The 27410-nt window shown below is 47.6% G+C and overlaps 1 protein-coding gene across 12 annotated transcripts in view; it reads right to left on the bottom strand.

Moving 5' to 3' along the window:
* SLC22A23 (solute carrier family 22 member 23) overlaps positions 1-27410 on the bottom strand; it is a 190713-nt gene that overhangs the window by 74492 nt on the left and 88811 nt on the right. Inside the window, exon 4 of one of the 12 annotated variants that reach the window (XM_054721538.1) lies at positions 4663-4891. The exons of 8 other annotated variants lie outside the window; for them this stretch is intronic. In XM_054721538.1, coding sequence (XP_054577513.1) covers positions 4812-4891 — 80 coding nt within the window. In that variant the 3' untranslated portion in view covers positions 4663-4811. Of the gene's footprint in view, positions 1-4662; positions 4892-26974; positions 27131-27410 lie in introns of those variants that run through there. 3 more of the 12 variants (XM_054721545.1, XM_054721537.1, XM_054721546.1) reach the window with 3 other exon arrangements.

Genomic DNA, 27410 nt, shown 5'->3' with positions numbered 1-27410 from the left:
TTCTATGGTATGAGGTGAATTCAAATGTAAATGCTGCCACACAAAACAACCCCAGATGTCTAGGGTAAGTGTTCAGCCAGCACTTCTGATTCATGCTGGGCAGCCTTTGACAATGTTGACAGAAGAGAAGGAGGCAAGAGAGCAGAAACCAAATGAACAATTCATTTATCATCTTTGGTGACCAGAGCTTTCCTGCCAGCATCGGGGGTGGGGCAGCGGGAGAGAAGAAGCCTGTTTGGCAATAAGATACAAGCGAAGAAAACTATAGGACATTGGATTGGGAAAAAGAAAAGAAAATTCAAGTGATGTGCCTTATGCAAAATAAGTAATGTAAACTCTTGGAAAGTTAACAGATTTTTAAAAAATCATATAACTTAAGTCTCCATGTAATTCTCTCGTTTCATAAACAAATCCCAGGGCCCAAGTGGTTAAATATATTTTGATTCATGGACAGAGGAAGCAATCTGCCCAGTAGGGTTAAGAAGATAATCCAAGTTTAGTAACTCCTCACTACCATTTTGTTCATTTAGGTAAATAATATGGGTTTAAATGTGTCTGTGTGAAAAATTATTTCCAGTCACCATTTTGTTCTAAGATGTAACCCTGAATTTCAAATCAAACTCATTAGGGCTTAATATTTTAAAAATAGGTGTCTCCTTAACATATTTCAACTCCTTCAAAAAGTTATGGTGTGTCTAGCAAATTGAGATAAAGCAAAATTGGAAGTGCTATTGTCATAATTAGCTAGTCTATATATATAAAAGCCTAAGTGACCGTTACGACAGAACAACTGGAATGACCTGAACAACAGGTCACTATGACGCACACTAACCACCAGGGGGTAGACGCTTAATGCAGGAGCTGCTCCCAGCCCACAAGCCCTGATCGTTGATGGGTCTTGCCAGCCAACCTCCTGGTCCCTCCCCCCAGCCAGCAGGCCCCGATCAGGTGATCTGGGCCAGGCCCTCGGGCTGTGACAGGGAATGGGGGGGGGCGTGGCTGTGGATGTGGCCCCTTTCCCAGGGGGGCCAAGGGCTGGCTTTCTCCTCGGGGCTGGCGGCCAACCTCACGGTCCCTCCCTGTGTCGCTCCCCCCAGCTGGCAGGCCCCAATTGGCCCACTGCCTGCTGCTGCAATGGCGGTTGGACCCTCCCACTGGTCAGCAGGCCCTGATCACCTGATCGGGGCTGGGACTCCCCCCCACCCCCGGGATAGGACAGGCAACCAGGGGTGGGTGGCAGCGGAATCAGGCAGTGAGGGAAGGAGAAGGTGGGGAGGCGGGTAGGCGGGGAACCTGAATGGCCCTGATCACTGGCCAGGCCTAGGGACCCACCCGTGCACAAATTTCGTGCACTGGGCCACTAGTTATTAATAATAGGAAGAGAGCAAAGGGGAGGCTAGACGTTGTAAGCACGGTCATCTGGGCAGCTTCACCAGGAAGCTGCAACTTCATGCTCCCCAGGGAACCACGGGCCCATCCTGCAGATCACTGGGGGAAGGGATGGAACAAAGGGGAGATGGCGCATGCACAGTGAAGTCAGGGTGACACAGGGAAGTGCTTGTCTGTTAGTCTAACCTGGGAAATAGATAATTGCAAGTGGGTAAAATCCAATCTTTAAGGATTAATTGTTTATTCTCCTGGTTAAAATCTCTAAAGAGTTCACTCTCTTGCCTGTTCTTGCTTTACTCATGCCTTCTTGCTCCTCTCTTGCTCAGTGACCTGCACGCATCTATCCTCTCGTCATAGCCATGTGGCCTTAAGCAGCTGCATGTCCAAGTCATGCGGACTCCACATGCAGGATACTGGACTGGACTTTAATGTGGAGCGGAGACTCTGGGCAGTGGCCTTAATTCTAGCCCTGCTGAAGACAAAACTGGACTTTTCCCATGGTGGGATGGAGGGAAATGCAACACTGGAAACCCAGGGGTTTAATTTCACGAAAATAAAGATCACTCATCCTCCCGGGCCAGTGTCAGGAAATTCCTTTCCTTGTGACATCACAAGAACTCCACTTCCACCGGTAACAGATGGGGACACAGATGGCACCCCACTGATAACAAAAGGAGCGAACCATTTCATTTAGGCAACTTTGAAACTGAAGTGCAGAATACAGTACAGGACACGGAAAGTGAGGCCGTCCCGGATCACCCCCCTGTTTGGTTTTCCCAGATGCAGGGGTCCTGGAAACAGTGCTCCCCAAAGTGTGGCCTCCTGACCTGCTGAGCCAGGCTCCCTGGGGCCCTGTGCCAGACGGAACCAGACATTCTCAGGGGGAAGCCGCCAGTCAGAGGGGGACAGGGCCCGGGAAGGAGATCTTGCCGCACAAGGAGGCCAAGGACCTTTGCCCTAAGTGTCAGCACAACTCCTGGGATTTCTCATCCCCTCAAACCACCATCACACAAATAACACCTTCCCCCGGGAGTGCTGGGGGGAGAGCTTTTCCTCTGTCCTCTTAAGTCAATCGCTGGGGGCCTGTGAATTCAACTGACAAAGATTAACAAGAGGAAATACAAGGTGTACTGAGGAAGGTTTGTACGGGAGTGGCGGTGGCCCCACAAAGAAAGTGGCTAGAAAAAGCAGTTTGAATTTGGGGCTTATACGTCATCTTAACACAGGGAGAGAGTCAGGATTTCAAGGGACAATTAAATGATGGGAAATGAGTGCAGAACAGATGAGCGGAACCAGCGGGAGGCAAGCTTGTGTCAGCAAAGTCTGTCCGCAGTTCTCCTCTCCGGTGACGCGAGTCGTGCTTTCCCCTGAAGTTAAAGGGCTCTTATAACAGGGGGATTGTTTCGAAAAGATCTGCTCCTTTAGGCAGGCAAGGGGGTGCAGAAAAAGCCTCATCTTTCATCTGTTGCTTCTCAAATGCCTTTAGCTCAAAATAAAGCTTCTGTCACAGTGGTGTACTGGGGAGCCTTCAGAAGCAAACACAGTCACCAGATTGCGACATTTATTCCTACCTGCATTCTTGTCGTGTAAACAACAAGTACTTGTATTTCACAGGCGTGTGTGTGTGTGTGTGTGTGTGTGTGTGTGTGTGAGTGTGTGTGGAGGGGGGCAGAGAGGATGCTAAGAAGCTGGTTACCAAACAGGGCTCAGGTCATATGGTTTCTAGTATTTAGGACTTGAATTTAGATCTTTTAATTTTAAAATCAACTATCCTTTAAGAACAAAGCAAACAACCTCGCCCTCAAATACATACACAAATTCCCTTGATTCAAACAGACAGTTTTCCTTTCAGTCATCTCTTTTCAATAGACTAGCACAATTCATCAACACAACCATTAAGGAGACCGGCCTCTAATAAGCTAAATTTATGAATGATGGCTCACTCCAGTGTTGGGTGAGACATAATTAAATACTCAGCAACCAGCCACCGGTCTGAGGACCACAGGTTGCTCTTGAATTGTCCATCTGCTTCCAAACATAATGACACTCGGTGACTGATGACCTCAGGGGCGAGGGTGCAGTTCAACCCGGTGAAGAGCTCATCATTATCAAACACTAGCGCCTATTACAGAGCAGACTCACACAAGAAAAAAACCACTTCATTAGAAAAGGACAAGCAGAAGGTACAAGATGGCGGAAGAAGAAACTTACATTCCATATTTGGGATAGCATTTCCTTCAGTAAATTTCAGACTTGGTTCAGTAATTCCTAAGATCTTCTAAGAGGATGTCTGCTAAGGAACGGCACATAAAATAGAATACGCAGCCCTGTCTGTGATGGTGCTGGAGAAGTATCCTGGCTTCGGCAGCTTTTTCTTCCAGACTGCAGTGCTCAATGTGGTAGCCACATGTGGCTATTTAAACCTAAGTTTAAATTAATTACTATTACCTAAATTAAACTTCTAGTTGTTCAGTTACACCAGTCCCATTTCAAACATTCTATTGGACAGCACTGGTCTAGAACCTGGTGGCAAAGTGTTGAAATGAAGAAGAAACATTGCCAGCACTCTCCAGGATGTTTAAGTAAGGAGGAGGGAAAACTGAACTTAAATATCTTTATTAAAAATATTTCAAGTATATTGAAAAAATGAAGAAATAATAGGGAACACATGTGTGCCCAACGTAAATGTCAAATATTTACGTTTAGCATCCTCTCCCCCAACTTTTTTTTCAGTGAGAATAAGAAATAAAACACAGATATGTAGAAGCCCCATGGGAGCCCGTTAATCCGCTCAATAAAGAAATACCTTGCTGAAAAGTTCAAAGTGTATTGTACAAAAGCGATGGTGCCGGACATAACCATGTGGAGAGAGACCTGGGCACTGGGACCACGTGGCATGGGGCCTAAGTGTCCTGGAGAACTAATAATAATTCTAGAATACTTGGAGTTCCATTGAAGGTGAAGGCAAAACTAATGTGAATTCACAGAATGATGCATAAAGATTCTTTCTCTAAAGGCAGAAACAGAGAGTGTGTCTTGTAAAACCCAATTTCAGACTTTAAGCACATAAAAATAAGTAATGGTCAAGCAATCACAAACTCCTTCAATGTCAGGTCTGGGAGCCCGGCTGAGACATCTCTCTAGGCTTGTAAATCATTCAGTAAATTTTAAATATCATAAAACCAGGGGAACCTTCACTGAGCAATCACCCTTTACACAGAAAATAGATATTTATTGTCCAATACTTGACAAAAGATCCATGGCTAAGTCTGTAATAAGTATGTCTCTATGTCATTTGCTGGTTTCGTCAGAATTATTTACACTCTTTCATTTAAGGTCACTTCTATTCTCCAACCCAGCAGACCCTAGGCATCAGCATTTGAGGAATTAGCACACAGAGGTGTTTCAATGGCCATGGAGATTCAAATGATTGAGAAACAAACGCAAAGGTGTGTCAGAACTTTGTCCAGTCCCTCTTCATTCATCTGAAGGAAATAGTTTCCTACAGGGGAACAACTCAAGTTACAAAGGAAGTGCATGGAGCCTACATTTCTAGAAACATGGTGCTTGTGCAGGGCAAGATGTGGGACCTGTACTGATACAGACTCAAGAGGGCATGCCCCATTCTATCCCAAATGATCGGATAATAAACCTCCCTACCTGATGCTAAGCAGACGTTGTTTACGTTTCTAACCTGTTATCCATGCGCTGAGCCTTTCCCTTGTTTGGGTGTCTCCTGTTCTCTAAAGCAGGCAGTCTGCTGTGGCCTTCCTGAGCATTGCAGAACGTACCATGCGGCCCCAAAGTGACAAGGTACCACACTTGCTGCTGGCTGTTCTATTGCTACTAAAGAGCTTCCTCTTCCGCATTTACCATGTTCCACTTACAGCTCAGGGCTGTCCAACCTGGTCCCATGGAGGTCTTTCCTACTGCAGCTGCTCAGAGCCAGAGATGGCTCCTCTCTGTCAGAGGGCATGGGCTCCCTCCAGTTCGTGAATGATGTCACTGTGACCTGCCCGAGCTGTCTTACCCTCAAGTTCCAGCTGGGCACCTCTGCTTGTCAACCTGCAAGTTTCTGCCATACCTAAAACACAACACCCCACATCTGCAACTCATCTCACCTCCCCACCCCCCACCCCCATGGCAATCCTTCCAGCCATCTCCTCCTGTCCGCTAAGGACACACTCGGTCCTCAGGTTGAGGGCCTGGGGGCTTCTCCCTCCTCCTATCTGGACTCAGTCTTTGGAACCATCCAGCTTTCTCCCCACAAATCCTCTCAGATCTGACTGTCCTCCCCATTTCCATGGCTACTGCTCCAGCTTCAGCGGGGTCCCTTCCTTCAGTCTCCCCGCTCCTGCCACACAGCTGTGGGCTCATTCCTAAACAGCCCGGCAGCTCTTCAAAGCCTGCCCACAGCATCCCTTCTGATGTTCGCTGGATTTCCAGCACCTCCAGCCACTCTTCTCCTGTGCCTGCCCCTCCACTCCTGGGTAGTCCACACACTCGTTCCCTTCCAGTCTATCTTCTGTCACGCCTTTGCTTACCCCAGTCCTCCTACTACAAATCTGCCTTTCTGACACCCAGGACGAGCGCTAACTTACTTCTAATGGCAAAATTGTCAAGTATGGAATTCACCTACAACAGGAATCAGTCATTCCCTGGGTAACAGGAAGCACGACCCCACCGCCACATGGATTCCCAAACCCCTTGGCCTCCGCTGGATCTCTCAGATCTCGAAGCTGTTTCTCTTCCAAACTCCCTTCTCAGAAGCAGCATCTGTGCTCACTGCTGCTCATGCAGATGAGTCTGCTTGTCACAGTCCTCATCGTCCCAGGCCTGGCCACCCTCTCTCCGCCGCCATCCCCATCCATCTCTTCTCCCTCTTTGCCTGCCCCATTGGTCTGTTGTCAACACCTGCCTGCTGGCTGCAGTGGACTCCTCAGGGCCCTCCCACCTCCCAATTTCCCATCTTCACTTCAGCCCAAGTTATCATTTTGGGACACAAATCTGGTATTATTCCATTATCTCTCGAATCCCTGCCAGAGACTCCCATTTACCTAAGACACTCCCTCCCAGGTCTCACTGAGGTGTGGCTGAGGAGTCCCTCTATGTCTGCGCCGTCTTGCGCGGCCTCTTTCCACCCCTCAAAGGCCCGGCTCTCCCAGCCTCGGGAAGTGGGGCTGATGCCTCTGCCTGGACACTGTCCTCCTGTCCTTCCTCCCGCTGAGCCTCCAGGTCCCTGCTCCCTCATCTAAATCAAGTCTCTGTATGTCCTTTCATATCACCTAAAATTCCTCCTCCACAGCACTAGTCCCAACTGCGGGATACATATACTACCTGTTTCTCTGTATAGTATCTGTCTCCTGCCCGAGACTAAAGGCTCCAGGAGAAAAGAGACCTTATTTTGTCTTCTTTAATACCATATCTCTAAGTCAGTGCCTACATATTACAGGTATTCTGTGATCATGAAACAAGGAAGCAGGGAAGGGAGGGAGGGAGCTGGTTTCTGACCACTGCCTGGTACAATTACTCCAACTTATGGGGTCTTAATTTTATTTATTTATTTTTCAGTTAACATCCAATATTATATCATTTCAGGTGTATAACAGTGATTAGATATTTATAAACTTATGAAGTGATCACCCATGTAAGTCTAGTACCTACCTGGCACCATATACAGTTCTTATAATGTCACTGACTATATTCCCTATGCTGTACTTTACATCCCTGTATTTTTATAACTGGCAAATTGTACTTCTTAATCCCTTCACTTTTTTCATGCCCTGTCCAACTATCAATTTGTTCTCTGTATCTATTACTTAGTTTCTGTTTATTTTGTTTTTTAAATTCCACATATAAGTGAAATCATATGGTATTTGTCTTTCTCTGTCTGACTTACTTCCCTTAGCATAATACCCTCTAGGGTCACCCATGTTGTCACAGATGGCAAGATTTCATTCTTTTTCATGGCTGAGTAATATTCCATTGCATATATACACCACCTCTTCTTTATCCATTCATCTATTAATGGACACTTAGGTTGCTTCTCTTTCTTGGCTATTGTAAATACACTTTAATGAACATAGGAATGCATATAGTCTTTCAAATTAGTGTTTTGGATTTCTCAAGATAAATATCCAGAAGTGGAATCACTGGGTCATATGGTAGCTCTATTTTTAATTTTTTGAGAAACCTCCATACTGTTTTCCATAGTGACTGCACCAATTTGTGTATGAGGATTCCATTTTCTCCACATCCTCGCCAACACCTGTTTGTTGATTTACTGATGATAGCCATTCTGACAGGTGTAAGGTGATATCTCATTGTGATTTTAATTTGCATCTCTGCTGATTAGTGATGTTGAGCATCTTTTCATAGTCTATTGGCCATCTGTATGTCCTCTTTGGAGATGTGTCTATTCAGGTCCTCTGCCCATTTTTAAATTAGATTGTTTGTGGGGGTGTTTTTGGTGTTAAGCTGTATGAGTTCCTTATAAATTTTGGGCATTAACTCCTTATCACATGTATCATGTACTAATTATCTTCTCCCATTCAGTAGGTTCCCTTTTCATTTTGTTGACAGTTTTCTTTGCTGTGCAGAAGCTTTTAAGTTTGATGTACTAGTAGTCCCATTTGTTTATTTTTTCTTTTGTTTACCTTAACTGAGGAAACATAGCCAACAAAGTATGGCTAAAAGTGACATCAAAGAGTTCATAGCCTATGTTTTCTTCTAGGAGTATTAGGGCTTTAGGTCTTACATTTAAGTCTTTAATCCATTTTGAGTTTATCCTTGTATATGGTGTAAGAAAGTGATCCAAGTTCATTCTTTTGCATGTGCCTGTCCAGTTTTCCCAACATCATTTATTGAAGACTGTCTTTACCCCATGATATATTCTTGCCTCCTTTGTCAAATATTAATTGCCCGTGTAAGTGTGGGTTTATTTCTGGGCTCTTTATTCTCTTCCATTAACCTCTGCGTCTGCTTTTATGCCAGTACCATGCTGTCCTGATAGGTATAGCCTTATAGTATAGTTTGATATCAGATAGCATGACTCCTCCAACTTTGTTCTTCTTTTCCAAGATTGCTTTGTCTATACAGGGTCTTCTGTGGTTCCATATAAATTTTAGGATTATTTGTTCTAGTTCTGTGAAAAATGCCATTGGTATTTTGATAAGGATTGTACTGAATCTGTAGATGCTTAGGGTAATATAACATTTTAACTATGTTAATTCTTCCTATTTATTAGCATGGTATATGCTTCCATTTATTTGTATCTTCTTCAATTTCTTTCTTCATTATCTTATAGTTTTCCAAGTACGTGTAGTTCACCTCCTTATTTAAATTTATTCCTAGGTATTCTATTCTTTTTGATGCAATTGTAAATGAGATTGTTTTCTTATTATCAACAAGATATAATTGTTCATTATTGATATGTAAGATGTAATGATTTCTGAATATTAATTTTGTATTCTGCTATTTTACTGAATTCATTTATTAGTTCTAATGTATTATTTATTTATTTTTTGGTGGGATTGTTAGGGTTCTGTATATATGGTATCCTATCATCTGCAAATAACGACAGTTTCACTTCTTCCTTTCCAATTGGGATGCCTTTTAATTCTCTTTCTTGTCTGACTGCTGTGGCTAGGTCTTCCTTTGGGCTTTAACTTTAAATCAAGGTCCAAGCAGCATCTTCCTTGGGGCAGGGGTTATATTTCCTATGACTTTCCATTTTATCTTCTTACCTCTGCAAGGGTATACTCTGGCTGATTTGAGCCATCTGCTTAGAGTGACAAAAGCCATCTGAATTGTCTTCATTTTCCTCTCACAATTCTTTATTTAATCAGGCCACTGCCTGGTTACTGGCTCCCATCTGTGCCTCTGTATGAGTGCACACACAGACACTAGCCCTGCAGACAGCATGACACATAAGTGCATCCTGCACTTACTAATCCAACAATCTCATGAGTGTTCACCATGTTCCAGATACTGAGCTAGGAGGTGCTTTTCTCTGCTCCCGAGACTCATCTGTCCGACACCTGAGGCCAGGCACTGCGCCGCAGTCATGTCTGCTCACTCCAAATGCAACTGGGAACCACTCAGGGAAGGCATGGCTGCAGATCTTCCCCTGCACAGGGCACCCCTGAACCCTGCAGCAGGAGTCCCTGACTGTGAGGAGACACCTCACAAAGCCAGCACAGGCTACAAGATGCCCAGTGCAACTTAGAGTCTTTGTTCCTGAGAGGAAGTAACTGATATGCTTCTCCGTTCACCCTTTACCTCAGCCTTCATCACCACCCTGGAAATAGAAGCTAATCTCTCATTATCCCTCACAAGAGTAAACATTTCTCCCTCTGGGTAAACAAGAAAGCCACAAGTATCATCTGAGCAGGAGAACAAGGAAGTGTGAGGCTCCTGGTTCTGCCAGCATGCCTTCTCTCCCCACAGTTTGTAGATGGAGCCTTTCTCACCCATTGGGTCAGGGACATCCAGCTGGCTCGGGGCTACTCATGCCTGCTCCTCCAGTTCTCTCTTCGGGGCCTTCAGAGCTGGGAGCCAGAGCCCGCCTTCAACCACCAGGAAGTACAAAGCTGAGCTGGGGCTTCAGACTGTTCAGTAAGAACCCCCAAACATCTTTGGATTCCCCACTTTTCCTTCTCCCACTCCACACCATTGTCTAGAGTTCGTTCCAAGGCAGGAACCTAAGAGTCTGTCTCCGCCTCCCTCCCCCTATCACTATCCTACCTACCAGACACTTTTCAGCTCAACTGCCTGACCAGCAAAGCACAAAGCCAGAGCCCAAGGCTGCGCTCTGGTTCCTGGAGTTTCTGGGACCCTCTCCAGGATGTGGGTCAGCACAGGGTGAATTATTAGCATGCCAAAGCCTTCCTTCCTTCCTCCTCCTCCACCTCCTCAAGGCCTGGCTTGCAGTTCGGCTGGCAGTCATGTTTGGCATGAGCTGTTTTTATCAGATTGAAATGCACCATCCCTCGTCCCACACACAATTGTTTCTCACTTAGTGAAGAATACTGAATACCCAACCAAGGGTTTTAAATATCACTGAGTCTGGAAAGACAGAAAAGCAGAGATGAAGACGGATTCTTAGAAATAAGCAAAACCTGAAAGCAGGAAATTCATATTTAGTGGGCATGGCCCCAAACAACCCAATATCTCAAGGATAGATCGTCACTTAGTGCTTCCACCTCTCTCCACCTATAGACCATGGAGAGAGAACCTACGCTAGGAATTAATTTCCTCAATACATGAAGGAAGGTGGTCACACTCACTGCGGTTCCCTCTTGTTGGCTAACAACATTAGCACTCCATCCGTTCTGAGTCTTTGTGTTCCTTGGGGTACACAAAGTCTGGGGGCTGGGGAGGGCCATGGTTGATACAAAATTCCTTCCAAGTATTTGATAGCATAGTGACTCAGTACACTCAGCACACACACACAGACACACACACACACACACACACACACACACACCCAAAGTTTTATGATACAGTACTTAACCTTTATTAAGTGGAATGCACTAAATTCTATCTAAATTCTATTCTTTTTCTTTTAGCATGCTGGAAAGGACTCCCCAAATGGACTTTATAACTAACTAACGCATTCTGAACTGTGGTTTTGAAATGCTGCTCGAGAGCAGGGTTCAGAATTGCTCCTCAGCCTTTTGGCTGAGATCAGGTAGAAAGTAGTTCAGAAAGCCATGGCCTGTGGGCCAAATCCTGCCCCCTGCCCATGTTTACACAACCTGCCACCCATTTTCATTCAGCCTGTGAGCTAAGAATGGTTTTTTAAAAATATTTGTAAATGGTTCAAAACAACCAAAAGAAAAATAACATTTCTTGTGTGAAATTCATGAAGAGTCCACATTTTAGTGTCCACAAGCAGTGCTTTATGGGAACACAGCTACGCTCTTTCGTTTCCAGGCTGTCTGTGGCTGCTTTCACCCTGGAACGGCAGCGCGCAGCCGTGATGCAGACAGTGGCCGCACACGGAGCTGGAGACATGAGCGGGAGCTCCGGCAGGTGCAGACGGACTCTCTGGCCACCTTGTCAAACTGGTTGTCACAGCGAGGGTGTTTTAGTTTTATTTCAGTTTGTAACAGAAAAATGAGTAATATCACTTAGAGAATGCAATAGTGAGCCACACCAGAGACAGGCGGACTTTCTTGCAGTGGGGGAGGTGGCCCTTCTTGGTCACGTGTTCCCAAGGCAACGAGTTAGTATCAAAGGGCATTTCAAATTTTAACGCTGTGCTTTTATTGAGGCATTTCGTTTGTAGTGGAAGAGAAAGTTTGTTTTTTTATCCATCCCTTTTGCATTTCATAACTTATAATCACGAACCTACATTTCTTCTACATGAGGTAACAGCAGGATGGTCAGAACAAACTTCACTTAAAATTCAAGAAACCCAAGTCAGATGAGAAGTACCCTCTGAACAGCTGCAAACAAAGCCCGGGTAAAGGCTGAGGCCGTATGTATAGGATTACAGGAAAGAAAGGAGAGTTGGGAAGGCCCTGCAGTTAAGGCCCCCGCTTGGTGAAGCCCACACTGGACAGAAAAGAAATCTCCCTGGGAGTGCGCCAGTGGGTGTGTCTTGGTCCAGCGTAACTGGAGTATGGTGGAAAAGGCCTGGGGGTTAGCCTTTTGGGGTAGAAGAAAGTAGGAAAAGGTAAGGTGACGTAATCTACGTTCTCACTAGTGCTGGCAGAAAGGCAAATCTCAACGTTTCCTGGGGATCGGAGGCTGAGATGGGCCCTGAAGTACAAATGCTGGGGTTTGATCTGAGAACACCAGGTGGTGTGGAGCATTCAGCCGAGTCTGTACAGCCAGGACCAAGGAGCAGGCATCCTGGCTGAATAACCAGCCCTGGGCTTTCCCATCCCCATTCCTTCCCTGGCCCCATTCCTTCCCCACCCCCATTCCTCCCCCGGCCCCATTCCTTCCCCACCCAGTGGCTCTAGAAGCCTCTCCTCTTTGCCTCTCCTGGCTTTAGGCTAGGACCAGGCCATCGGCCACCCTGAAGATTCAGTAGCACCTCTCCTCTCCACCCCCCACTGCCCAGCAGCAGCAGGCCTACGGAGGCCACATTTCTGCTATTTGGTACCAAATACAAGCCAAGGAGACAAGGCGCACCCTTCTGGGCTGAGCCGGAAAACCCAGGCTCTAACATCTCATCCGATACAGGTGCCTCCACCTGGGCAGGGTGAAGGAAAACCATGCCAAGGCCTTCCCTGTGCCCTGTAGATGGTGGGACCACCCCGAGGCAGCCGCTGTGCTCCTCGTGGCCTCGGCAAATGGGAGAGCAGGAAAGCAGGAGGGATGGATGTTCAGGGGTGAGGACCAACCGTTGGAGGGGCTGCTCCTCCTCCCACACCTGAAATGCACGTCTCCTCTGCTTGCGGGGCTGAGGGAGTGCCGGAGGCGAGCATCCAAGGCAAAGAGCCAGCCTCAGCCTGTTGGGACCACGGAGGAGGGCAGGTTATGAAAGAAAATGTGTAAGTGCTTCTTGTCCTCCTACGCTGATGAGAAAACCACACAGAAAGAAAGGAAGAAAATAAGGAAGGAGGGAGGGAGGGAGGGAGGGAGGGAGGAAGGGGGGGGGGGGGGAAGGGAAGAAGGAAGCCAGGCCTTTAAGCTTCAACTACAACAATGATTTACAACAAAAGGGAGAGAGAGCCTGTTTTAAGGGTTTTATTTCTACAGACTCTTATCTTTGCCTCTGTCTCATTCTCATTTTTCCATCTGTAAATAAGAAACCTCTACTGGGACTCACCTGAATCATGGAAAATGGAATCCCTTAGGTCCTTAAATCACATCCTCATGTCGTGTGGAAACTGCCAACAACTCGGCAGCAAGTTTCCTTGAGTTCTGAGAATGACTCATGTTGCTTTCCAGTATTTAAAAATAATTACAATTCTGTCACTAATGTGAATGAGGGAGTTTGCTGAGAAGGAAAACGTACAGCAGAATTCCTCTGGAACAACAGTGTGGAAACACACGCCAGTCTCACATGTTGAAAGCTTGGGAAACACCTGGGACGATGTGGGACAGCACACACGGCCTGCCTCCAGCTAACAGAACCAGCCCCTGCTGACTAGCTTTGTTTCAACAGAATTCTGTTGCTGAGGAACAGGGTAAAAGGTCATACTTAAAAATGAAAGTGGTAAGTAAATAAATATAATTACTGTACAAATATTGACTGGTCCCACATCACATCCAATGTTAAGACTCACCAATGCTCGGCTTCATCAAAAATTACATACAAGAACGGCCACTGTTAAATAATTTTTAAAAAATAGATTTATTGATTTCAGAGAGGAAAGGAGAGAGAGAGAGAGAGAGAGAGAGAGAGAGAGAGAGAGAGAGAGAGAGAGAGAGAGAGACATCAATGATGAGATTGATCGGCTGCCTCCTGCACACCTCCTACTGGGGATCGAGCCCACAACCCAGGCATGTGTTTTTCGACTGGGATCAAACCTGGGACCCTTCAGTCCACAGGTCGATGCTCTATCCACTGAGACAAACCAGCTAGGGCTCAACAAATAATTTTTTATCTTTTTGAAGAAAAGATGGCTGAGGGCTACAAAGGCATGTATCATTGGGATCTTTACCTAGCTGTCTGAATCAAAGCCTGGATCTCCAGTATTTGAACAAAAAACAGAAGTTCTGTCTTTGAGGTTCCCCATACCACAGCCAGAACTCCCACTAAGAGGCACCTTCACCCCGATTCTTCTAGTGGCCACATGTACTATTCTTCATGGTGGTTCATTTAAAGTCATTAGACCTCGTGGCCTGGATCTCACCCCAGTGAGAACATTGAGACCCTGGGCTCGGACTTAGGTGTTTGTTACTCTTTTCAAATCATGCAGATACAAACATCAGGGAAAAAGTTCAACTGAAAACCGAAAGACTAGAGCTACTGGGATTTTTGTCCCCAAATCACCAACCAATCAAGCACTGCTTTCCCAGGTGGTGGTGGTGGGAGTGTCCTCTTCTTCCTCTGCAGCGTGACTGACAGGGCTCTTTCTGTCCCACCTCTTGCCACCCTAACGTGCTCCTGTGCTTTCTGCTCCCAGGATCACTGTTCCGCAAGGCTGTGAGTCAGGGAGCACCACAGCCTCTTTCGTAGCAGAGGCACTGTCCAAACCCCAGCCATTGCTTTTCCCAGATCCCCCGTGGAGGGGAGCTTAGCTTTCTCTAGGAAAACAGTTGGGGGGAAAATACCTATCTTTGGCAGGTTGGCTGTATTCTCTGATGTTCCCTTAAGTGACAGGTAGTGAAACTATTTTCCCCATTAGGTAAACCTCCCTGGCAGACTTGGATGGCTTGTGGGAATTTCGATGACGATCACAATCATTTTTTCCTTTGGACTCGGCAAGGCCAAGACAAGAGCCACATGAAAGGCTCAGGGAAACTTCCCAATCAGAATACACAGACCACTCAGCTGACAGGACCGAACTGCTGTTTCCCCCTGAGGCAGTCAGGGCACCAGGTGGGCAGAGATAACCCTTTCAGGACACCTCGATGGTAAATTCAACAAAATGCCGAGAAGTTAACACACAAGGGCCCTCCGAGGCTCTCCCTTCTCCTTCCTTCGGTTAAGCAGCATCTTTACATGGAGACGGTTTGGGTAAAGGGAAGAAAATCTCAGAACGATCAAGGTTCTCTTCCTCCCTTGTCCCCGCCGCCTTTAGCACGTGCTCCATCACGGCGAGCACTGTGCTGTGGTCAGATGCCACCTCATACTCTGCACCTCAATGGCAGGACTATGTCTTTTAAGCTTTGGAGCCCCAGCACCCAGCAAGCACTCAAAAACTGACAGATAAACCATCTGTTAGTGGATGAACTACGTGAATGCACTGAAACATGGTCTCGGGATTTCAGGAGATGCCCCTTTAAGAGTGTTGGGGGAAGACAGGGAGTTGGAGGCATTGTCTAGATTTCAATTATTCACACCATCTCTAATTTCCTACTAATCAATCAAATGATTAGTGAGTGTCAACAATGAGAAAGGTACTACGCTGGGCCAAGTTACCATGTAATTGGTTGCTGAATCTCATAATTCAATGTCATCTTCTTCCATTAATACTTGTCCTTCCGAGTCAATTAAGGAGGTAGCTTTGTCAGTCGTGGGTAAGCTAGATGGTATAAGAGAAAAATAATGATCTGTGGGTCTAGGGTCATAGCACTGACTTTGCCCCTAAGAGCATGAAGCGCCTCCTGCCTTGTGCGGCTCCTTTTCCTTTAATTAGGAAACAGGAAAAACACTGAGGTTCCTAATACTGAGTTTATAAAAAGAAAAAAATGGTGTCTCTGTACCTGCAGTTTCCCATCCTCCACCCACTTAGAAATGGTTTCCTCTCAACCAGAAGGTGTGGCTGAGAGGTTCAGCGTCAACCCTTGAAACGGGAGATCACAGTTTGATTCCAGGTCAGGGCACATGCCCGGGTTGTGGGCTCAATCCCCAGTGTGGGGCGTGCAGGAGGCAGCCGATCAATGATTCTCTCTCATCGTTGATGTTTCTATCTCTCTCCCTCTCCCATCCTCTCTGAAATCAATAAAAGCATTAAAAAATAAAAAGAAAGAAAGAAATGGTTCCCTCTCTGTGACACTGCCTCTGCCAATCAAAAAAATAATCTTCCTCCCAGATACTTACTAGTGTCTCTTCCCCTTTACATCCTATAAAATAAAGAGCTAATATGCTAATGGTCGTGATGCCCTCATGCTGTAAGGACGGATCAGCAGGAGGCTGAGTGCACAGTGGGGTGGAGCTGCCACGTTGCTCCGGAAATGGAGCAGAAGCAGGGAGGTGCCCGGAGGAGGCAGGACCATCCTGTGGCAGGGAGAGTGGGGCTGAGAGCCCGTAGCGCCCCCCTCACCAGTCCTTCGCCACCCACTGCTCGCACTCAGAGTGCCCTGCCGCCCACCTGCCAGGGGAAGGAGTGCAGCACAGCAGGCGGGAGGCTTCCATGCTCTCCTCTGGGGCTATGATGGGGCAGAGCTGCCAAGTTGCTCCGGAAACCGTCTGAAGTGGGGAGGTGCCCGGAGGAGGCGGGACCAGCCCGAGGCAACTCGCAGGACCGAGGGTGGGGCTTGAAGTGGCCAGAGAAGGCCGGAGGGGGCGGGGGCGGGGCCAGGCACGCTCGAGCTCTGGGTGGAGAGGTTAGGGTGTCAAGGCAGGGTGCACACGGGTGGGTGGGGCCACGCGATTTCAGGCGCCGGGTCACTAGTGTGAAAATAAAATGATGAACGAAGAGGTCCTAATACTATCCGTTTCCTCATCTTAAGATAGCAGAGTATCAGAGGAAAAAGATGAAGTTATTGTGTATGATAAGAAGCTTTTAACTTAAAATAGGAGAAAGACAAATTTCCTAGGCAACACGGTAGCATCGAGAATTCTAATACTGCTCAGGAATGCTACAGAGGTGGTGGCATGGAAGGGGATTCATGGGGCTAACAGACAACAATGTGGTTGGCTCTGGAGAAGTGGGGAGGGAGAAGTGGGGGCACGAGGGTTGGATTACACTAACACTTTGCTTCTGATCGGTGCTGTGGGTCCATAGATGTCTATATCAGAAATATTTCACCGTTACCAACAACAAAGACCATCAAAACACAAGGCTGCTGCTGCGCACTCGCCCCAGGTGCGCCAGCCGCTGGGATTTGTACTGCCGGCTCCCAGGACTGCTCAACAGGAAGTGGTGAGCTGCTAAACAGCTGACAGAATTGGATCATAAAACAGTGTATTCAATCCAACCTGCACGCCTGTGAGGCTAAAGGGCCATACCCCACCTTGGAGAAGGCAGCAGCCTTCTCAGGAGGGAAACCTCAGAGGGGTGCTCCTGGCCGCCTCTCACCTCCTCGTCTGCTCCTGAACTCGGCCACTCTGTACCACCCTCCCATCAGCTTCCCCATTTCACTGGGCAAATCTTCAGCTTAAGACACAGGAGTGTTTATTTATAGCAAACCCGCTGGCCGGGACCCTGTCTGGATAGGACATTTCTTCCCGAGTCAGGAGCTCCGCTGTAACCATGTCCTCTCCCTCCTCACCTGCTCAGCAGTGGGGACCGGCCGGCCTGGGCCTCTGGGCTTTGCAGTCAGGCCCATCACATCAACAACACCCATAACAAGGGCCCGGTTACACCCGAGCCCTTCGGAGCATTAGACACATTACCTCCTAAACCCTCACCAAATCCTATAGATAGGACATTAGGTGTTATCCCCATTTCTAAGATGGGAAATGGCCCCTTCAATGGTCAATTCATGGACTAGTGATGCCAAGTGGTGCCTCCAAGACACAGGCTTCTGGATTCCCACCACCATGACACACCCAGAGGCCGCGGTAGCCTGGAACACACCTTTAAGCAGATAAACCAGCAAAGCAGCCTGGGAGAGAAAACCAAAACCAAACAGGAAACAAGGCAGGCCCTGTATAGGATGCTCACGTTTCGTGCAGTGCCCACATCACATTCTCAGTCCCAAAAATCCAGCGGCATTTAAATGCCATGGGAATAGTTATCATTGTTTTGGCCAAACAAATCCTCCCGTTCCTTAAGCAAAGGTCAACTGCAAACCACCCGTGTAAGGACCTGTCGTAGCCAATAATTACGCAGGCAGCTTATGTAAACGCAGGTGGTGCAGCAACAATGCACAGACTGCTCCCCTTATCAATCCACAGGAGGAAATGGCTTCAAGCACAGAGTAGGTTTGTTTTTCCTAGCTGCCTACGCACTGCATTAGCCACAGATCCCAACTATTTCAAAAACAGAACTCCATGTACTATGTTGTTTACCTCTTTCTCAATATCAACCATAATCTATAAACATGCCATAAATAAAAATGCAGAAATGACCTCTCTGGCTACCAAACTAAAAGCTTCCTGAGTTTAGGAACTGTGTTCTTATTCAACATCCCAGGCCCATCTCTCAACCCAGAGAAAACCCTGAATAATGATGAAAAGTGGAAAACGGAAGGATAGCTGTGCATAATAATCAGTGCCCCATTCCCTTAGTCACCAAGGACTAGGCAGTGGGGCTTTGCCAGGGGAGATGCCAAGATGAGTAAGCTGCAGTGCTGACCACAGGGGCCACAGTCTGCCAGAGGAGACACATGACTATGAGACAAGGCACACCTGGTGTCAGGTGTCACATCTGTGACGCGCAAGACACCTTGCAGGCAATGCAGAGGAGGGAGTCGATGCTGGGGATGACTTCGTAGAGGAAGCAGTATTTGAACTTCACCTTAAGGGTGTGGACGAAAGGGGCCACATGCTAACCTGACAAGCTCAGGAGAGGCCTGCATGGCGGTCTTGCAAACTCAGAGACCTAAAGTAACCACAAAGGATGGTCGGAAATTAAACTTCAACTAAAAGCAGTTATGGTGGGCAGTTACGTCCCAGGCAGGTATCTTCACTGTCAAGGTCAACCTTTACCTTAACTGAGCCTATCTGTCTTTTTGCATCTATAATAACATACCATTTGGAATGACTGGGTAACTTGTAACTTCCCTTTTTCTGTACCCCTTGGGGCACAACCTAATGTGCTGGGTGCCAGGACAGGTAGCACTAATTCCTGCATTATCATGTTAATTGTTCCTCCACCCACCTAAGTATGTGTCTATCATTTTACTTTTTATCCAATCCCAGGGGTCTCCCCCTCCCCCCCCCCCCCCCCCCCCCCACCACTTTGCTTTCTCCCACCTCTCTAGTCTATCACCAATGAATCACATGTAACCCACCTATGTCCCTCCTCCTTTGATTGCAATGTATAAATACAGATGTAACCCGCCATTCTCTGGAGCATTATCTCAATTCGTTGAGGTTCTGCTTTCCAGTAATTGCAGACATTTTGGCTCAAATAAACTCACAAAAATTCTTTACAGGTTTCAATGGTTTAACAAGGGGAAATAAGTAGTGCTTTCTTTGTGGGTGATGAGAAATGAGGGCCGAAGAGAACAGTTTGGTTGTCAGTATCAGAAAGTCCCCAGGAGGGTTTCTGCTTCATCAACCAGCGAGGACACCGGAGGAGTCAGAGCTCTGCTGAGGAAAGGAGTGCAGGGATCTGCCTTCGGGAGGCTGGTAGGGTGTTGGCAGATGTTTCGGATTCACAGGGAAGCTCCAGCTCCCCTTGGGTAGTGTCCTGGGAGGTCTCTGCTTTCTGCCCCTCCCCACGCTTCATCTGAACCCGGTCTCCACACCTATGTGTCTGCACATCAGGTCTGCTCTCCCCTCCTTCCCGTCCCCCTGCTCCTGTGCATCTGAGTCATTTAGGGTGACAGGAGGACAGGGAGCCATACAACTGCAAAGGAGAAAACTCTTTTTTTTAAGTTAGCGGCACAGAGAGACAGCAAGGAGACATACAGGCCACATCCAGAACCCCAGATAAGTTTCAACTGGGCAAAGGATGGGCACTGAGAAGGGGAAGTGAGGGCACAGCAACCGAACCTCATCTGACTCCAGCGCAATGCGGAACGAGCACCTATTGAGGATTCGCCTCTATGGGGCAGACAGCAGCCGCGCTAGGCTGAGCTGGCTGCCCGGCACACTGTCTTCCATCTTTGACTGAGCAGTTAGTTCTTCTCAGGTCACACACAAGTTTAAAACAAAATGGGAAGCAGAGAGATATACAGATGGCCAATAAGCGCATGAAAAGGGGCTCGACATCACTAGTCATGAGGGAAATGCCAATCCAAACCACAAGAGATTCGCTTTGCACCCATTAGGATGTCAAAAATGTGAAGAAACGGGGATCGTTGTGCACTGCTGGGGGGGATGTAAAATGGTGCGGCCACGGTGGAAAACAGTGTGGCAGTTCCTCGAAAAGTTAGACACAGAATTACTGCAATTACTGCATGATCCACAAGTCCCACTTCTGGGCACTGAAAGCAGAGACTCCAAAGTTATTTCCACACTCATGTTCACAGCTACGTTATTTAGAATAGCCAAAAGGTGGAAATACACCAAATGTCCCCTGACAGATGAATGGATAAATGAAATGTGGTCTATACATACAATGGAAGACTACTCAGCCTTAAAAAGGAAGCTCTGACACACTCAACAGCATGCCAGAACCTTGAGGACATTAAACTCAGTGAAATACGCCAGTCACAAAAGGACAAACACTGTGGGATTCCATTTATAGGCAGAGCCCAGAGTAGTCAAATTCATTGAGACAGAAGGTAGCACAGTGGTTATCTGGGGCGGTGGGGAGGGAGAATGAGGAGATACAGTTTAATGGGAACAGAGTTTCAGTTTTGCAAGATGAAAAGTTCTGGAGATGATGGTAGTACCACACTGTGCTATTAATGCTATTGATTTGTACCCTTAAGAATGGTAAATTTTATGTTATGTGTATTTGACCACAATAAAAAAATCCCCCTGCAAACAAACAAATCCCAAAACGTAAAGCAGTACTATTTGCCTCTGGGGGTCCCCAGTGGTCTGTGCCCACCCCACCCTACCCACATAGGATCCTCACACTGTCCCCTACCCCTTCAGGAGGGGAGTCAGATAAACCCAAACTCCCAGAAGTGGGAGTGATTCGAAGAGCTTGTTGTGTTATCATTCTCAGGGGTCAAGTCTCCTCTGTGGCTTAAAATAGAGAACTACATTCTCGTGGTCAGATTTCAGGCAGCGGCTCAATGGCTGGAAAGGTGGTTCCAGGGCCTTTCACCTCCTGAGGTCACCCCGACAACCTCATTCCCCATCTCCATGTTTCCACTCACTCCTGTGTGCAGCACTGTCCCATTCACTTAGGAAACAGAGGACCATGTGGGCCCTCCGTGATGGAGGCAGAGCAAAGGCCCAGACAAGCCCACGCAGGTGCGTGTCCTCCAACAGAGGCCGTGGGGGATGGGCATCCTTCCTGGCTGAGCGGAGGAGACGTCCCAGGATGGGAGGAAGGGGCTCCTTGAGGTGGAGGACCACAGGGGTCAGTGGGAGGGTCAGTTCTTCATTTTTTTATCTTTTTACAAAGTTGGATGAATTAAATCTGTGCAATGACTATTTTATCCCACGCCCTGTCCTTCTCTCTCATGACCTCAAACACCTTGGGGCCCCTCAGACAGCATCACAGTGACCAGGTGAGGACCAGCACGTCACAGTGATGGAAAGTCTCAAGGTCAGCAGCTGAGAAAGGCCACACAGGTCAACGTCCCACGAGGAGGTGCCTGGCATCGGTTCCATTTCCAAAACTCTAGGGACCGAGTCTCCAGACTTCTGCTTCCATCTCCAGTTTCAAAGAGGGCGAGGGCGGGGCAGCGGTCTGGAGAGGTCTCTCCTGGTTTCCCTTCTACAAAGCACTCCCTGGCCAATAGTGTAGTCCATGAAAACCCTCCCCAGCCTCTTTCTGAACCACAGTTTGGAGGCAATAGGAAACACAAGGCCATCTCGATAGATAACAAAAGTCATTCTTGCAGTAATCATTAGTGAAGTGTGACATGTGAGCCGATTCCCATGCTCACAGCCAAGAGCGCTGACACAGCTATGAGGGAACGACAGCCAGATACAGAAAACAGCGCAGGCCGCGGGCCGCCACGCAGAGACCGGAGAACACGGAGGAAACATTCCGTTTGCACATCTCAGAGGTTTGCATGCAGATCAGCAAACTAAAGGCTCTGTGAACCTCTAACAAAAAACAAGTTGCTGAAAGCATACTTTAAAAAATGAGAATACATTTTCATCAGGAATTGAAACACCTACGGAGGAAACCCTTTCCTGACCCCTTAGCTAAGGCCTTGCTCCTCCTGGGCTCTCTCCTGGGGCCCATCTTCTTAAGAGAGGCAGTCCAGGACCAGACTCTGGGCCAGGAGGAGGTGCCCGCCCATCACCTGGTCTCTCCATCTCTCCACCGCTCAGAAGGGGAGCAGGGTGGAGGGGAAGGAAAGTTCTGCCACAGGCCAGCCTCCTCCTTTCCATGCGTGTGTGAACCAAATATTAAGCAGGCGCAGCCAATTAGCAGCCTTCAGTAGCAGACTGTTTCAGAGGCCGGGGAGCGGAGTTTTGATCTGTATTCTCACTGGACTGGCCCGCGCTCAGCTGGGAACAGTCTCCTGCTCTGTTGTCAGCATTCTGCTCACCCGCTTCTCTACAAGCTGGCAGCCTCGCCGGATCTGCCCCGCGGCTTCCGAAGTCCACGGCTAGCCTCGGCAGCCCGGTCCCTGGGCCTGCAGCAGCAGGTGACATCCCTGCCCTGACAAGGTCTATCCAGGGCCTTTCCCTGCCACCCGGGGACCCATCCTGAGGGCCACTGCCCATAGCTTCCAGTGGGCACCAGAAAGGGGCTTGCACTCCTCGGCTGAGGATGTGAGCACAGGGCAGTTAGGCAATGGCATTTTTTTGTGACTTAAGTTCCTGCCATTTCAAAACAAAACAAAACAAAACAAAACACAATTGCATCTCCCCTCAACCAGCCAGTTTTTCTTCCTGTAGCCCTGCTCACCTGTCCTCACCTAGCACAGCAGCAGGGTATGAGCTCAGACAGCCCAGCCCAGGTAATATCAGGGCGGATGGCAAGTGGGGGAGGGGGAAGGTGTTGGCTGTGGGGATCTGTCCCAGGGCCCAGGCTATCAGCCAAAACAAGACATAAGACACACTCCAACTGGGATATGGCAGCTTCGGCCGCCTTGCCCTTCAGGGAACCGGGGCCCTAGAGCACAGACTGAGGGGGCTGGGAGGGAGGAGGAGCTGTAGGGGCAGCTCACTGCCTGGCTGCTGGGGTCACCTTGATGGCACAGGCTGCGCCTGCCACAAGTCCAGGCCCAGTGTGGGGGCCCAGCAACACGCCCAGACTGGGACTTGGTACCCCAGTGCCGAGGGACCTCCTGCTTTCCTCCTAGAACAATGGCACTCCAAAAAGGACCACATAGCACTAACTCTGGCCTTCCTTGCTCCAGCCGCATGCCCCAGGGAAGAAGGGAGCTTTTCCAGGGGTGGTGGGAGCCACCTGTGCTGGCCTCTGCTCAGCTCCACTTCCGTGATGACTCCCGACCCTGCCCTCCAGTCCTGGCCGCTCAGGGGACCTACCCAGCTTTACACTCTGAGAGGACATAGGGATGTGGGGCAGAGCCAGGGACCGGCTGACCCCACATTGACCTACAAAGGACATTTTCTGACTTTAGGCCACTAGATTCCAGCCTAGTCTAGGTGGTGGCTCAGATTGGGGCTGACTTCACGTGGCCAGCCTGCGGGCCCAGGCGCCCGAGGACCCAGCCAGTCCAACGTTCTTGCATCCCACTGAATCACGCCACTCCTGGGCACTGTCATGAGCCATGGGACAAAGGTAAGTAAGGCACATACAGAGGCGAGAGCTCATTTTCCAATCTACATACAAAGACACAACATTCTTTGTTTGGAAAGGAACAGAGAGTCCTGATGATGCCACCAAACACTCGCTCAGAGCTTGGTCCCTACAGTAACCAATAAGACGGGATAGACAGTTCCCACTTTTCATTTTAAGAAGCTCAGGACCAGCTCTCTGAAGTAAAGGGCCCAGGTGACATGGCTAATAAAAGCCACACTTCAGGCCCTGGCTGGTGCTGCTCAGTGGTTAGAGCATCTGCCCACACACCAAAGGGTAAATTCCCGCTCAAGGGCACGTACCTGGGTTGTGGGTTCACTCCCCATCCCCAGTTGGGGTGTGTGTGGGAGGCAACCAGTCGATCGATATTTATCTCACATTGATGTTTCTCTCCCTCCCTCCCTCCCTCTCTGCCTGCCTTACGCTCTCTCTGAAAAGACAATAGAAAAATATCTTCAGGTGAGGATTTTTTTAGAAAGCTTCAATTCAGGGCCAGAATCCAGGGTTTCAGACTCCTAGGCAAAGGGTTTTTCATAGTCAACCGTGCTCCTGGCCCTGCAGCGAGGGTGCAGCAGCGAGCAAACCGGCATGAACACCTGTCCATGGAGAGCACAGAGGCTCTATTAACTGTTTGATTTTTGAGCAAATAATTAAACATTAAAGAACACAGATTAAACCTGTAACTATGGAAACTATCCCTCATGGTTTTTCAGAATAATTCCATTAAGAACATTCTTTTCTGCTGTTATCATAAGACAGGTGTTGGCCATGTGCTTAGGTTCCCCCCTTCCTAAAAATGCTAAAACATTAAAAAAATAGTCATCAGGTCACCCTGGCCAGTTTTCCTCAGTGGTTAGAGCCTCGGCCTGAGGCCCAAAAGACCTTGGATTTGATTCCCAGTCAAGGGCATATACTGGGTTGCAGATTTCCCAGCCCTGGTAGTGGCATGTTCGGGAGGCAACCAATCAATGTCTCTCTCTCTCTCCCCACCCCCATCCCTTCTTTCCTCCCTTCCATTCTCTCTAGAAATCAATGGAAAAAATATCCCTGGTGAGGATTTAAAAAAAAAAAAAAAGTCATCAGGTGTGGAATGCAAGCATCTTTATCCTGAATTCTTCTGGGAACATCAGAGGCAAAAGGAAAACAGAAACCAGAAAACTTTATCTTTAAAAAAAACTTACTAATTTGTCAACCAAAAACCATGTTGGTTTCTTATTCTTTTATTCACTTAACTTTTCTTTGACTCCTTTAACGTGTCATAGTCATTATGCATGTACTACGGGTTTACAGCATCACGAAACAACACAGGCAATGGCAGGAGGAACCTGGGAGCCAAAGTGAGAAAGATGACAGACATGGGGATGAACTACGGCTCCACCACAATAAGGTGGGTGGCTTTGGTCCAGTTTTTAAGCCACAGTATTCCCGTCTGTTAAGTGGTGTTCAATTTTTCACTCACAGTATTGTGGGGAGAAGGGTTAATATGTGGCAACTGTCCAGTACAGTTACCGACTTAATAAACAACATACTTTATTATTATTATTATTATTATTATTATTACTAGAGGCCCAGTGCACGAAATTCATGCACTGGGGAGGGGGTGGTCCCTCAACCCAGCCTGTGCCCTCTCGCAGTCCGGGAGCCCTCGGGGGATGTCCGACTGACGGAGAGCGGGCCTAAGCCGGCAGTCGGATATCCTTAGTGCTGTCCTGGAAGTGGGAGAAGCTCCCGCCACTGCAGTTGCACTCACCAGCTTCTGGCTGAGTGGCGCTCCCCCTGTGGGAGCGCACTGACCACCAGGGGGCAGCTCCTGCATTGAGCATCTGCCCCCTGGTGGTCAGTGCACATCATAGTGACTGGTTGTTCCTCTGTTCAGTCAATTTGCATATTAGCCTTTTATTATATAGGATTATTATATAGGATTACCATCAGTAATGTATAAAAACTAACTTTTCCTAAGTTACTGGCTACTCAAGGTACTTCACAGGGGAAAATGCTTCTATAGGGTCTATACAATGGCAGAAGCCTACAGAGCTCACTCAGACCTGCCCACAAGCAAAACACCTGCCCCAAATATCATTCTTTGAGAACTTCTAAATTACAGCTCAGCCCCAGCTGGAGCCATGTGGACCTCGGATAGGCAGGGTCCTAGCCATGGTAGGTGAAATTTAGGTTAGGTAATGGCCTCTCTGCCCCACCCATCCTCTACTCACAAACAAAACTTCACTGAGATTTGTCAACGTTGTAGCAATCACCAGAGATATTTCCTCTAGAACAGTGGTTCTGAACCTTCCTAAATGCCGCCACCCTTTAATACAGTTCCGCATGTTGTGATGACCCCCAACCATAAAATTATTTTCGTTGCTACTTCATAACTGTAATTTTGTAATGTAAATATCTGTGCTTTCCAATGGTCTTAGGCTCTACAGCAGCGGTTCTCAACCTGTGGGTTGCGACCCTCAGGTTGAGAACCGCTAGCAGGGTCGCCTAAGACCATCGGAAAACACAGATATTTACATTACGATTCATAACAGTAGCAAAATTACAGTTATGAAGTAGCAACGAAAATAATTTTATGGTTGGGGGTCACCACAACAGGAGGAACTGTATTAAAGGGTCGCGGCATTAGGTAGGTTGAGAACCACTGCTCTAGAGCAAGCATGTCAAACTCAAAGACTAACATGGGCCAAATAAACAAGGTTTAAGTTTATGTGGGCCGCAAAAAAACAAAAGCTTCATTCTTCATAAGAAACATAGGTTTATTTTGATAGAGATAAGCTGAATATAAAGAGCTGAAATAAATGATAACCGTTAACATAAAATAATAGAACATTTTAATAAAAATTAATATTTTTTCTTGAACATTAACTTAATAGACACTGTGTAACTGCACAAATTAATAAGTGCAATGCCAATAAACCTATTTTTCTTGTTCTCCAAAAGCGAAACATTTCCTGTTGCGCACACCAAACAAGTCAGTCCAAGACTAATGATATGGCAATCAGCTGCTAAAATATTTGCTGCTATCATTAGTAGAGAGAAATGTTGTGCCTGCGCATAAGGTGTGTAAAGGAAATGAATGCAGCACGGTTATAGTAATCAGTTATTAGCGAACGTTGTAGTTCGTTATTAATATTATGTATAACAGGATACTGTAAAAATTAAGTTATAAAATTTTTATTAAAACGTTTCTTACATACCGTTATAGTGCCTGGGCCACAAAAATATTCGTTGTGGGCCGCATGCAGCCCACAGTGAGAGTTTGACATGCTTGATCTAGAGAGAGTGCACATGAGCTCAGAGGAAAGACTCTTCTCCATGGAGCTCTCGGCTTGCCTGGGCTTTCGGAGCTCACAGCTGCTTCTGTGGCCCAAGCATCCTCCCACAGTCTTCAGAAACACAGGGTGCATTTCTAAGGCAGTTCAGACACCACACTTCCAAGGCAGGATAAAAAGACATGCTGCAGTTAGCTGGATATTCATCCTTTGACCTGCATTTAAAATGTCTATTTCTAGACACCATCACTCAGGCATTAGTGAGCCAGGCCTGACCGGTACCCACAGGGCCGTTCTCCCGTGGCCTCAGGACCTGGCCTTGACAGGGTCTGCAGATCGCTCTGTGGTCACCTCACTCCCAGTTTCCCCCCCAGAAGGCAGTATGAGCTATGGCCACCCAGCCAGTAGTGAGACTCCTCTGGGCCTTGGGAGAGTGTGG

This window comes from Eptesicus fuscus, chromosome 9 (genome assembly GCF_027574615.1).
Source record: "Eptesicus fuscus isolate TK198812 chromosome 9, DD_ASM_mEF_20220401, whole genome shotgun sequence".
Taxonomy (NCBI): Eukaryota; Metazoa; Chordata; class Mammalia; order Chiroptera; family Vespertilionidae; genus Eptesicus; species Eptesicus fuscus.
Note: the sequence above shows the minus strand (reverse complement) of the source record. Positions and strands in the feature narration are given on the sequence as shown.